General features: G+C 36.1%; 1 protein-coding gene across 2 annotated transcripts in view; it reads right to left on the reverse strand.

Moving 5' to 3' along the window:
* LOC121317404 (glutamate receptor ionotropic, kainate 2) overlaps positions 1-14,723 on the reverse strand; it is a 216,800-nt gene that overhangs the window by 144,744 nt on the left and 57,333 nt on the right. For both annotated transcript variants that reach the window (XM_041253299.1, XM_041253300.1), the window contains 3 exons: positions 9,503-9,670; positions 6,784-7,041; positions 2,255-2,436 (listed from right to left, as the gene is read on the reverse strand). In XM_041253299.1, the coding sequence (XP_041109233.1) occupies positions 2,255-2,436; positions 6,784-7,041; positions 9,503-9,670 (608 nt within the window). The remainder of the gene's footprint in view (positions 1-2,254; positions 2,437-6,783; positions 7,042-9,502; positions 9,671-14,723) is intronic.

Raw genomic sequence — 14,723 nt, forward strand, 5'->3', positions numbered from 1 at the left:
CAAATACTTTTTGGATGTTGAGTTTCAATTAGGCCGAAAAAAAAAAAAAAAACTGATATTGTATTTTACAATGTTTAATTAAATTAATTAATTTTAATTTACTTAATTAAAAGCATTCACATTTCCTGCCCAAAGGCATGTTTAAATATTAAAAATAACATGATTCAACCAAGCAGTTATGTGTCTTTCATCAACTGCAAAAAAGCAAGTTAAATAATGAAGGTCACCTATCATCAATGGCTAGCTGAATACTTTTCCTAATAGAACTTCATAAAAAAGACAGTGTAATCCATTGTAGTACGAAGGTGCATATGTACCTTATTTCTTTGCTTTTAAGATGCCCTCAAATTTAAGACGCAGCTCTGCTCAATGTTGCAAGCTTATCTTTTATGACCCTTTGTAATAGATTGACTGCCTTCTTCTGACTTTGTTCTGCTCTCCTCCATTGCTTCTTCAGGTGCCATCTTTCCCTAACTAAGCGTTCAGTCTCCTGCTGCGACTAGACTTTGCCGGATTAGTTTGTACTTTTCTCATTTCTTTTAAAACTCCAAACATCTCACTTCCTTATGCGTAGATGGTATCCCCAAATTTATCCAGCTTCATTTTGACTGTTCCACCTACTCTTTTCAAGTGGAAAACACAGATCCGTGTTTACTGTGTCCCACTCTGTTTTCTCAGAAGCTCTTGGCCATTTAACACCAGCTTTGTGCCTGTTGAGGTTATTGTCTCTCTTACACTGGTTCTTCTGACCTGGTTCACAAGGATCATTAGGTTCATCACTAGTTGTGTGTACGCAAGTCCTCCTCTCATCTATGGGGATGTTGATATCCTGCGAACTGCCTGTTTGCTTCCTGTTGCTGGATTTCATTTGACTGACTTGACTGACTTTGTAAAATGTACTGATCAATGCAAGGTCCTTGTCCCTTCTACCTCAAGTATTTCATTCTCCCTTGATGAATCTTCAAACCCTTAAGTATTGTCACTTTGCTCCAGCCACAGACACAAATCTGGGGCTCCATATCTTTGCTAACTGCAGATCTTGAGCTAATCCTTTGCAAAGTATTGTCTGTTCTCGTATCCTTTTCCTTACCTAAGTCATTAACCATGTTGTCAAACTTTGAAAGTACTGCAAGGTATTGACATGTGGAATTAGGGAAGATATGGATTTAGAGAAGAAAATTACTGTAACCCTAAAGTTATCAGTTGATAGTTTTAACCTGTGATTGAATAAAGAATGAACTTACTTGCCACCTATGTCTCTCTGTGATTTCTATCTCCAAGTTCTGACCCTGGATAAAGAAGGTACTGTATGATGTAATACCTCTAGATTCCCCTAAATAGAAGCAGCAGGACTATAGGCCAGTTCTTACAAGAACATATATTATTATAAAATAGCATGATAATACCTGGGTAATTACCAGTGTTTTCTTACATGGTAAACACTTGTGGAATAAGGGTATAATTACATATTAATTACATGTACAATGCTGATACTGTGTAATTACAACAGATAACAACATGTTTCTCTTTTCCATATACTTGCACAAATGTTATCAGGTAAAAGCAGGTAATTACCCTGTCATTATTTCTATCAATGTATTCCTAATCAGATTGTGTGGTGCGTTTATTTCTAACCAATGGGAAGGAAGCAGTAAATTGTTAATAGTCATATCTGCACAAATAATGTTTGCTACCAAAATAACCAGCAAAAGTTTTTTTTTTTTTTTTTTTTTTTTTTTTTTTTTTTTTTTTTTTATCTGAAGTACAGACAAATTACAAGTATGGAAGCTTCTGCTTGAAAGGGAGATGAGAGCTGTAAAAAATGCTCTGACTGACCACAATGAATAGAAATACATTTTTCATGTTTTATATCGTTTTGAACTGAAGATTACAAATTTAACCTCACCTTTTTTTCTGGAAATAAATGTGAACTTTATACCTGATGAAGAAATCTCAAATGCTTCTTAAATCCCACTTTAAGGTATAATATCAGATGCGTTTCGTTTTCAGCAAAGCAAAAATAAAACTTTTTTACGTATATATATATATATATATATATATATATATATATATATATATATATATATGTATATATAATATATATATACATATGCCAATGGTCCAGAACGTGTCATCTAAGGATTAAGTCAGGTAGCTTTTGTTCACATCCAAATCTAATGAAGGTTTTATTCCAAAGCAATAAGCATAAAAGTAAAAATAAACAAACATCATAAACACAATATCAGATAATCACCTGCTTTAATATACCAGCTGCCATTTCATGACCACAATCAAATATTACATGGAATTCTTTTCCTCTTTTCATTTCCTTCAGCAAAGGCTTGGCATCCTTTGTGTCCATTGGTAACTGCCGAATTTTCAATCGAATGTTGTAACGCGAAGGGGCCTTGATGAGCTCTTGCAATCGAATGAGACCTTGTGAGATTAAAAAAAGAAAGATAAGCAAATGTAAAAAAACAAAAAAAAAAATATATATATATAATATATATATATATATATATATATATATATTATATAATATGATACATAGCTCCCTGTACCTTCAGAGCTGTGGTGACAATTTGCAGTCTCTAAGGAAGGTGGAGTTTTCTGCCAGTTTACACAGCCATGGTTGGGGTTCAACCCTCAATTTCTCACAACCATCTCTAAAAACCTACAGGACTTTTGTTTTTCTTAAATCATTTCATGTGATTCCATTTGAATAATAAAGCTATGAATACACAATTAGATTATTTGAAAAATAAGCCATTGATTTGAATGCCTTGATTAGAAATTGGTGCGAATTAGCATTAGAACTGGTAATAATATTACTCGTTTAATCTTGTGCTTTTCACTAGTACATATAAACAAGTTTTAATAATGTTTGTTGTTATTATAGGGACACATCTACTCAACCCTGTCTAACTAATGTATCCAATTAGCCAATGACAGTGTTATTCCATTTTTAGATGTTTGAGAATCATTCCTTTATCTCTGTATTATTCCTGCTGGTGTATTCTTCCCAGGAGTGATTAATGACATCATTGACATCACTACAATAAAAATAAGGTGAAAATAGGTCTTTATTAACCTATTTAAAGCGATTGTAGCTAACTTAATAATTACATACATCTAGCCTGTTGTGCACTTCAATTAATTATACAGTTACATATTTATAGATGACTTACAATCATGTCACTTTTACTTGTAATCCTGCCTCCAAAGGACATTAATTATATGTAAGAATTGTTTATGATGAAAAGACCCCCAAGGAATAGATTGAAGTAAAGTAATAGCAAATTACCTACATATGTAGCTCTAGCAGCTCACTAATAAACAGTACACTATGAATACAAAAGTTGGTGAAGAGAGCTTTTATAGAATCTAAGTGGGTGTCTGTTCCCAGTGTGCAGTTATACGTTTTAAACGCAATTGCAGTATGAGAAACATAATTGTCAGCTCAGTGAGTCATGCATCTTTTATTTTGTAATCTAAAAAATTGTCACACCGATTCAAAACCTTTTTCTGTTTAGCCATGTGGATAATGATATGCAAAAGCATCTGAAACACGCTCACAAAATTTGGTACGCTCAACTCACAGAAAAAAATATGACTTACAACCTATAGTAGATTCACTGAACAGGAGTAGTGTCTGTGGTGGAATAGATTGGTTTACATTTTTGGCTGGGGACTCCACTCTGGCTCGCTGGGAACAGTCCTTGCAGAGGTGAGGCCAGCGCTGCCAGGCCTTCAAGGCTGGGAAGCTTGTTTTCCCTGCCACCCAGAGGGAGATGTAGTTACAGAGGTGGCAGAGGGGAGGATGGAGGAGCAAAACTTGAACTAGTGTATAACTAGCAAGCTGATTGCCTGGCCCCTGAACCATCCACTTTGTTTCAATAAAAGCAACCAGCTGTAACATGATTCCACTCACAAATCACCTTAAAGTGCAAACATATACTGTCTTTCAATGCACATTCTGTTTTTATTTGGCATGTTAAATGGAGGGAGTCAAAAAATAATCCTGGGGGGGGGGACGGACGGACGGACGGACACTGATCTGTAGTTTCAACTTTTTACTGCCATCTTACCTATTTTAATGATATTTGCAATCTCTCAGAGAGATTCTTGTTGCAATTTTTCAAATTCTGTGTTTTAACAAACATATGTGTTACGTCTAGCCTATGTTAAGTTGCGTTTACCTGAGTTTAGGAGTTGCTCTTCAACAACAATTGTTATCAACTGTGTAAGGTTAATTAAATAACAGTCAAATGACTGTAGGTACTAAAGGGTTAAGACTGTTAGTTCAAAGTATGGACTGTGAAGTTACTGTATAGTGGTGTTTTGTTGTTCTGTATAGTAGTGTTCTGTTCTGTTCTCCTCTCAAAGGCAACTGAGCTTATGAATAGCACAATGCAATACAGAAAAAGCTCAGACTGCACAAGTGTGACCTGGATTTAAAAAAAAAAAAAGAAAAAAAAGATAAACTGCGGCTTTATGTAATGGACCATAATAGCTTACAGGTGGCACAATCCTAGCAGGAATCAATCATTCCTGGAACAAACCCTTATGGTTTGGGAGACATTGAGAATGAGTATAGAAATGCTAGTTTTTGCATGTCCAAGATATCCACTGTTTTACACTAAGTAACATTGAAAACATTTCATTCACTGTTTTCAGTTTGATGTGACTGAAGACATTTAAGAGTGTACAATCATATCCAATTGTTGCATGTTTTGCAGCATGGTAAGATTACTTTGTTTTAGTAAACTTACAAACTACTGAATTAATTTCTATTCAATTTTGGCAGCAGACAGAAAGTTGTCTCTGTTGACTAATACAGCATCTGCTAAAAATAGCTAAATAAATGAATACAATTAAAAAAAAAAGAAATTTATATTACTTGCAGTTTCTATATAAAAAAAAAAGTGTGTACAATTCTTCAGCTGTCTGGGTGCTGAGTGAATGCCAGGCAACTGAAAGCAAATTATAGTGTTTCTTCTCTCCGACTTAAACATCACATTAGCCAAAATTACTGATATGCTTTTGAGATGCAGTTTGCTAGATAATATAGTATAATGTAAAGTCAAAATACTGATTAAGATATTAGCTTAAACATTTGTCTACTTTACAAAGTAAAAGTTCTGCAGTAACTGGAGTTCTAGATGATAACTATAGCAACATTGTTCAGTAGTGTATGATGTCAGATGCAAAATAGTGACTTGAAAACACACACACACTATATATATATATATTTTCAATGCCTTGCAAAAGTATTCAAAGTATAACAGCTTTAAGTCTTTTGGGGTAAGTATGTACCAGCTTTGCACATAGTGTCTGAGTAATTTTGGTCCATTCTTCTTGGCAGATTTGCTCCAGGTTGTTTAAGTTGGTTGGATGACGCTTGTGGACCGCAATTTTCAAATAATGCCACAGATTCTCAATGGGATTGAGATCAGGACTTTGACTGGGCCACTGTAGGACATTCACCTTTTTGTTCTTGAGCCACTCCAATGTTGCTCTGGCTTTGTGCTTGGGATCATTGTCCTGCTGAAAGGGAAATTTCCTCCCAAGCTTCAGTTTTTTAGCGGACTGAAGCAGATTCTCTTGCAGTATTTTCTTGTATTTTGCTCCATCCATTCTTCCTTCAATTGTAACAAGATGCCCAATCCCTGCTGATGAGAAGCATCTGCCACCACCATACTTCACTGTAGCGATGGTATGTCTTGAGGCATGGGTAATGTTAGGTTTGCGCCACACACAGCGATTTGAGTTTTGGTCAAAAAGCTCTATCTTGGTCTCATCTGACCACAAAACCTTTTCCCACATCGCAGCTGGGTCACTCTAATGCTTTCTGGCAAACTCCAGATGTGCTTTCAGATGGTACTTTTTGAGTAACGGCTTCTTTCTTGCCACCCTCCTATACAGGCCAGTGTTATGCAGAGCACTTGATATAGTTGACTGGTGCACCATTACTCCACTCCCAGCTATTGAACTCTGTAGCTCCTTCAAAGTGATTGTTGACCTCTCTGTGGCTTCTATCACAAGTCTCCTTCTTGTTTGAGCACTGAGTTTTGAGGGACAGCCTTTTCTTGGCAGTGCCTGGGTGGTGTGATGCAGCTTCCACTTCCTGATTATTGATCCAACTGTGCTCACTGGGATATCCAAACACTTGGATATTATTTTGTACCCTTTCTCTAATCTATGCATTTGTATTACTTTATCTCTAACTTCTGTAGAATGCTCTTTGGTCTTCATTTTCCTTCAGATTCACAGCCTTACCAATGATCCTTCAACAGTGGGGTTTTTATCCAGAAAATGTGACAGCAACTTTAATGGTTCACAGGTGGAGGCCAATGGTAAGGTAGTTGTGTCCTTGTTAGGGCAATTTCTTTCATTGGTGCAAACTGGGAGCTTCCACAGCACAGGGGTTGAATACTTATGCAAGCAAGATATTTCAGTTTTTTTATTTTTCTTAAAAATATTTCCCAACATAAAACCAATGTCACCTTACAATAATTGATTTTGAGTTTAAGTGTTTTAAAATAAAATATCAAACAGAACGAAATTTCAATGTACCATTTGGAATTCAGTAATATGAGAGAATTGGTCAGGGGTCTGAATACTTTTGCAAGGACGTACATAATATATTATAGATCTATTTGTAATAATCATTATGAGAAGATATCTATATATATATATATATATATATATATATTTCTAGGATGTGATCATCCTTTAAAACATCTAGCCCTGATATATTTGATAGTTTGAAAAGTTTTTTACCTGTGCTGTCATCGTATACAACCGTGACAGTTTTCCATTTGAAGAAGTGGACCAAGTCCAGTATTGCTCGACTGAGTGAAGAGAAATCGGGATAAAGACTGACATAGAAAGAGTCCCTGTTGTCCGAGACTTGGTGCTTCCATTTTGTCTGTATGTGAGGAACTCCCAGTGCATTGCAGATGGACTGTACAGCATTGGCTGAAGAACTGTGTGAAGGACCAAAGATGGCTGCCACCCCCAGAGAGAGCTGATCACAGGCTGAAGAGGAGATAGAAGTCTGTCAATGATGAGAGAAGAGAAAGCAAATGTGCTAGCAGGTACTATTCAGAACAATTACCTCAATTGCCTGTATTTCTGTTTACCTTCTGGACACTTTTAGGAAACGGTGTTCCTTTAGAAAAGATCATTCCTAGGCATTATATATATATAAATCTATATACCCTTGTTGTGTTTAGGTTCATTGTAAAACAGAATCTTTCAAATAAAGGGTTCTAAATAGAACCATACGATCCCATACAATCACAATTTGGGGTTCCAAAATTGGATACTTCATAAATAAATCTTTAGATACTTCATGGCAAAAACCTTTTTATATAGTTGTAAACACAAGGGTGTCTAATGAAAGACCAACGAAATGTATGAACTGTATGGTTGATCTGGGCTTTCTCTAGGACACACAGTAAAATGGTTCTATAGAGTGGTTTCAGTGCTTTATATTTGTCTGAATACTTTACACAATCCCTATGTTGTTGAGATTATACAAGCAATACCGAATACCATTTCTGCTGTATCTCTAAATCCATACAACACATGTTCTAAAAACATTAGAACATTTGAAATTCATTCTATAAACACATTTAAAAAAACAGTCCACATCATATCCTTGTTTGTTAATAGGGCACAGTGTTCAAACAATATTGGATGAAATGTATCTTTCTGCTAGAGAACTGTACCCTTACCAGATAAGCAAGATAACTGAAAGTACATTCACAAAAACGCAGTAATGCTTTTCACAGTTGACCTTGGAGACGTGAATAAAAAAACGGGTATGGTGGCCCTACACTATTTATCAATTTGCTTTTAATAATAATCATTAAGTATCTGTAACTTATTCACTGCTTCAATTGCATTTTTTTCCCCACTTACTGACAACTTATTGATATTTAAATGTGTAATTATGCCAGAATTCATTTAAAAGGTACTATAGCCCATAGTGACGGAGTAATTATCTGTAATTGACATGTAAATGCATAATTATTTCAGAATTGTAACCATCAGGTAACCAACACATCATACCTCCATTTTTACCCAGAATGCCTTTTCCAGACACACCCTTAGCTTTAATGATAACATTGTATCAGTTAATACCTCTTTCTGAAATGTAGCAAATGCGATTGCAAGAAACAAATAAATCATAATGTAACTAATAAAAATGTGACCGTATGGCTTTGGAATATCTGTAGCCAACTAGAATACAGGACATTCCCAGGCCATTTTATAATTATTGTATCATAGTAGTATTCAGATATTCACTGAAAAAAATGACTGCCAGCAGAATGTGATCTGTCTACATTGACCATCACTTAGCACATGCATTAATTTAACAAAACATTAGAAAGACACTGTCAAAAGGGTGTAGGGTCATAATTGGCAGCCAGTACTGAACTGACGTAATTAGTGTGCAAGGTGGTTAAATTGAGGGGTTCCTAAATGTAACCCTTCGCAAGTCTATTCTTCTTGAAACATGAGCAATTTGTACAGGATACAAAAGTACCGGACAATTTAGAACTTACTCTTCGTCCTCTATTAAAGTCTATGTATAGGTGTAAAAACAACAAAAGACGTTAAGCTGGTTTCAACAAGTAAACTCTGGGCATTGAAATTCAATTCATGAAAATAGAAGTAAATGAAATAAAAATAAAATCTACACATATTGGATTCAACAGTAAAACAAACAGTACATTCAGCAATCAGGAAAGAGGTTTTACAGAGTTACTAAAACATTAGTTTAGTGCTATGTTAAAAGTGGTTGTACTGTAAAATATATAACTTTTTATTAGAATGGCATTCCACTTTTGAATATTTTTATTTTACTATAACATATTAAAATAATGTTATAATAGAGGGGTAGGTGTTCCAACCCTCTTCTCAGTGTCTTACGTGAATGAATTAAGCCTCCACCTAGATCCTAATGCAGGTTATTATTATTTAATTTGACCAGTTACACCTGGACTGGAATGACTCGAAGGACTGTGATTGGACTTCCCTGTTATAATATACATTATTACATGATGTATATGCTATATATTGTCATGTATTGTCAAGTTTCACCATTATTTGGAAGTAGATATGTAACAAATATGTTTAAGTGCTTCTTTAAAATACCAGTCATAATCAAGTTAAATACAAGTATGGTATGTACTGTATAAGAACATAGTAGATGGCAATAATACCTTTTGAACTGTCTTACTGCCATACCACTTTAATCTATCAAATAATTCTCAGATACAATGCCAAACTATGTAACAGTGCAGCATACAAGTATGCAACAATAATAACAAAAGCTGAAAGCACTTGCTTTGTCATTCTTAAAATATATAATTACTCTTGGCATGACAACTTTCTAAATTGTGTTTGATGTTTATATTAGCAGAAAAAAATAGATTGGAGAGTGCAGTGAGTTTTGGCAGTGAGTATACATACAAATGAAACATTATACCTTTTCTAGAAGCTTCAAAACTGTCATAGATGTTTATCCTTTGGATGTCATATGTTAGCGTTGTGTTTGGCAGGAGTGTCCTGTTTCTGTTGATTGTATTTAAAGCAAATTTGAAGGCTAATTCCTCTGCTCCTGAAGGACCAGATTCTACAGATTCAAAAATCCCCCCTGAAAAAAAAAAAACAGAAATGGAAAAATGTTAGTTGGACCATCTACTTCAGCTAGCAATATAAACATACTTTGAAACATGTTGTCTTGAAGGAATAATTAAAATAAAGTAAATAAGAAAGTACTTTTTATTTATTATTTAGTAGTTTCTTGCACTATAATTTTATAGTTTTTACATATTTTTTTCCATGGCAACACTATGTATTTTCCAGAGATTGCTATGATTTTTACAAAGCTTAAGCATATATCTCTGTTGGAAATAAACACATGACCCCTCCCATGCATTCCTATTGGACATACTAGAGATGGGCTGGCCCATTACAAAACAACTCCATTGTAAAATAAATGTTGGACTTGTAAAATCTGTAGATCAGAGTTATTGAACATCCCTATATATCCAACAGTTTAATTGCAATTCTATATTACTAGTAATTGTACAGTTGTACTCATAGTATTTTGTTTTCTTTTCTTCATGGTACCAGTCGTAGTAGTCTGATTTGAAGCCCAGTACATCTCCAGCTGTCAGTCGTATCCTTACTTATCACTCAACATTTACATGGCATTGACTTAGTAATCTGAATAGTATGGTCTCCAATGTAGCACTATCCCTATTACAAGTTTAACATACAGGTTGGAGCTACTGCTAGCTAGAAAAAAGGCTCAGACACAGCAACACTGAGCCATGGCAAATCAACATCACCACTGGAACTGAGTGAGCCTATAAGCCATGAGTTAATTGAGGTGCTGTGAATTCAATCTGTCTGAATCATACATCAAACTAGTTTGTGCATACATTGTCTTTTTGGTCATTGGTGCATCACATGTGCAAGGCAAATTGTAATAGCTATTCTGAATACCCTAATCCTGTAACATGATGCAATATATATCTAGGTTTTCCTTTTTGAAAAAGTATTTGGAATGCAAAATGGATATTTTTGTTACGTTTTTATTTTAAACGTTACATATAATGGTATGAACATGTTCCTGTTGGCATAAATGTATCACGGCTACAGTGTAAAGTTCACACAGCACATACATATGATGTTATTTTAAATGCAGTGACTGGCAGGAGCCTGTTGTGGGTTAACCAAGAGAATGATCCATGCCCCACTTCCACAGCAGGGATCACTAAGACACAGCATTTAAGGAAACTTAAAATAGTGAAGGGTGAAATGCAGGGAAAACTACACCCAACTAACAAAAAACAAAACATTCAGTATACAAACAAACAAACAAAATAGCTGAAATAAATAATTCTAGACTTCTGCAGCTGTTGCTTTTGCAGCTGTTGCTAGCCAGTCATGAAACAGCTTCCAGGAGCATGGCATCGGCAAAGTTTGAATGTGTGAACTGAAATAAAATAATGTATATAGCAAGTGTTAAAAGAAGTAATCCAGACTTGGGTAACATCTAAATTAGAAAGGTATTTTAACGTTCTGATGAATATAAAGACATACTAAATGTTAAGCACAACAACGCAGTGACTAATAAGAAAAGGCAAGATAGGAGTTGGAAAGGAGTTATTTTTTTAACTCTGGACTGCAGTTCAATGTAAAACATCTACTGTTGACTTTCTGTGAATGGATGGAGTAACGTCAACATTTGCACTGACCATTAAAAGTACAACCAAGTATCCTTGTTTTGAATTATTTACAGGTTATTGAATAAACAAAGTAACTTGACTTCAATTCATTTGATGTCAGTACTTCATGGTTAGTTGTAATTAGTAATGTTAAACTATTGTAATGTTGGAATGTATTTTCCATTGTTTTGGCCAGGTTACAATATTTATGCTATTAATATTATTTTAAAAATATTATTTGTTAGCATTAAACAGATGTAGAATATTTAGGTTAGTATATGATAGGTGTTACTTTATTCTGAATACACTACAGCAAAAAATTATTATTTGGTGGTTTGCACAATGTTATGTTACTGTTGCGTTAATTGGAAGAGATACGCACTGTGAGGTTTCCGCTCATTGAGTTCTGTATTTTATATAAATTCAGTAAACAAAAGGAAAAACTTGTGCCTAAGCAAATAGGGTATTTAATGAAGAAATCTCATCATGGATATTGTTTGTACACTTTGTGAACCCGGCTGAACTTTACTGGCTTACACTGTTATGCTGTCTGCTTGTGCACACGCATTTGCCTTTTATTCTTGGTAGCGTAAGGGACCATAACACAGAAAAATGTTGGACTCTGTGTATTCAAATAGGAAACTATTCAAAATACCCATCCCTAATCCTAATAATAAACACTATTAAAACAATATTCATAATACAAAATAATAACAATCCTTCTCAGAGCATTGTCGCTTGTGTAGCCTCTCAAGTCAGCGCCAATCTTGCTGAGTGATACCAGCGAGTCCTGGAAAGATTGTGAATGGCATTTTAGACCTAAACACATCGGATCCAAATAAAAAATTTAGGCAATTCAATCACGTATCTGGGTATCCACTGGGACACCTTACTGTGAGACTGGATATGACGTAAACGAAATGTTGAATTCACAACAAATAAAGTTGCTGCTTTATCTGCAAGTCTGGGAAACTGATGCCAAACAAGGCAGAACATTACCTTTTTGTCACTGTCATAATGAAGCCTCCACTCTAAATATTTGTCTTCATGTTTTAGCATAATTACTTGCTTTATGATTTATTGATTTCAGCGCTTTCTTTTTGTCTTATTAGCTGCTTAGTTTTAGAAAACCTGATTTGTAAAAGATGTGCCATGTCGCGGGAATGAGTACCACCAACATAGAACTTCGATACGCAGTCTCAGATTCTGACTGTACAACAAATATGACGTGGGGTGGGAAAGATAGGATTAGTTTGTATTTATGTTTTTAAAAAATGGTTTGTGAATTAATGTTCAGCTTTTTGCCACACTGGCCCATTATCCTGGATTCATGAAATGGAACCAAGTGCACTATATACACTGAGTGTACAAAACATTAGGAACACCTGCTCTTTCCATGAAATAGATTGACAAGGAGAATCCAGGTGAAAGCTATGATCCCTTGTTGATGTAACCTGTTAGATCCACTTCAATCAGTGTAGATGAAGGGGAGACAGGTTAAAGCAGGACTTTTAAGCCTTGACACAATTGAGACATGGATTATGTATGTATGCCATTCAGAGTGTAAATGGGCAAGACAAAAGATGATTGAAAATGGCTCATTGATGAAAGAGGCCAAAGAAGACTGACACGAATTGTGCAGAGCAACAGACGGGCTACAGTTAGTCAACTGACAGTCCAGTACAACATTGGTGCCGAAAGACCTTTACACAAATGGGGTATGGCAGCCGACAACCTAACAGAGTTCCACTTTCAGCAAAACACAAGAAACTGCAGTTGCAGTGGGCTAAGGAACTAAAACACTGGACACTGGAGGATTGGAAAAACATTGCCTGGTCTGATGAATCCCAGTTCCTGCTGTTTCACGCAGATGGGAGGACTAGGGTATGGAGAAAACCACATGAGTACATGCATCCATCATGCTGCGTGTCACCATTGCAGGCTGGTGGTGGTTGTGGTGTGATGGTGTGGATGGTGTGTTTTTATGGCACACATTGGGCTCCTTGATAAAAGTGGAGCAACGTTTGAATGCTACAGGATATCTGAACATCATTGCCAATCAGGTTCATCCATTCATGGCAACAGTGTATCCATCTGCTAACAGATGTTTTCAGCAGGATAATGCCCTATGCCACAAGGCTAGGATTGTCCAGGAATGGTTCCACGAACATGACAGTGAATTCAGCTTACTGCAGTGGCCTGTCCAGTCACCAGATCTCAATCCAATTGAGCATCTGTGGGATGAGATGGAACGAGCTATTCGGAGTAGCGATCCACTACCAGCCAACTTGACACAACTGTGGGAAGCATTGGAGTCAACATGGGCCAGCATCCCTGTGGAACGCTTTCGACACCTTGTAGTCCATGCCCCGACTAATTGAGGCTGTACTGAGGGCAAAAGGGGGTGCAACTCAATATTAGGAAGTTGTTCCTAATATTTTGTACACTCAGTGTATATTATACTAGTTAAATGTAACCAGCCCAGTCGAGCCTGTGGTGCTTCATAACTACCGGCCCAACTGCGATCTCTACCGGCCCCGGGCCGCGTGGCCATTGGTTAATGTCAAACATTGGAAATGAAGGCGAGGGGGAGAGGGGTCAGATTTAAATTAGCCATGCTAATGTCCCACTTAGATTCTCGTGCTGTTTACCGTGAAAGTCCCCAAAATACATGAGCAGAGAAGTTTCACAAGAGAGAATCCATATCATTTTGTTTGACGTAAATGGTTATAAAGATCTGATTTGCTGATGGATTATGCCTGCTTTTTTATTACTATGTTTTAGTGTTGTACCCACACAGCTTTTCACACATCATCTGTGTGACACCACCATTCCCGACCACACACCCACAACTGTTCACCCCGATCCCCCAGTCCTGACTCCCGTCCGGAAAGAAAAACTTTTACGTGTGTAAATGACTGAAGTTACTACTTCCACGAACGAACGTTTTCAAAACAAAACCCTGGACTTGTTTGAAACACTTCTGACACAAACTTGTTTGTTTGGCTGTGCAACCGGTTTTATTTACAACAAAGTGGTTTCACCAAACCCAGTATCGTGTTTGTCATAGCACACACACAGGAGAGCGTGCTCATCTTTTAAACAATAGAAAATTGAAAATTTATAGAGGAGAGGTGTAGGCAAGAGGATGTGAATGCTTGATGACTGAAAACATTTGCTGCTTTTATGCAGCTGTACCGAGACTCGATTACCAAACAGTCATTCAACTGGAGTCTCGGTACAACTGCACGTGAATTAAGTACAATTTTCCGTGCTCACATATTATTATATTTTACCTGCACGTGAAGTGCTGTGCAATCCTTGTGCCTAAATGCAAATATACATTTAAAATCTCTCATGTTACACAGACCCATTTTTATCCTGTGTACCAATGACGATACATAAACACCAACATTAACACACTACATTTAACATAAAACACTAATAAACACAAAGGGGTGGGACACTCCG

Source organism: Polyodon spathula, chromosome 6, assembly GCF_017654505.1.
Source record: "Polyodon spathula isolate WHYD16114869_AA chromosome 6, ASM1765450v1, whole genome shotgun sequence".
Lineage (NCBI taxonomy): Eukaryota > Metazoa > Chordata > Actinopteri > Acipenseriformes > Polyodontidae > Polyodon > Polyodon spathula.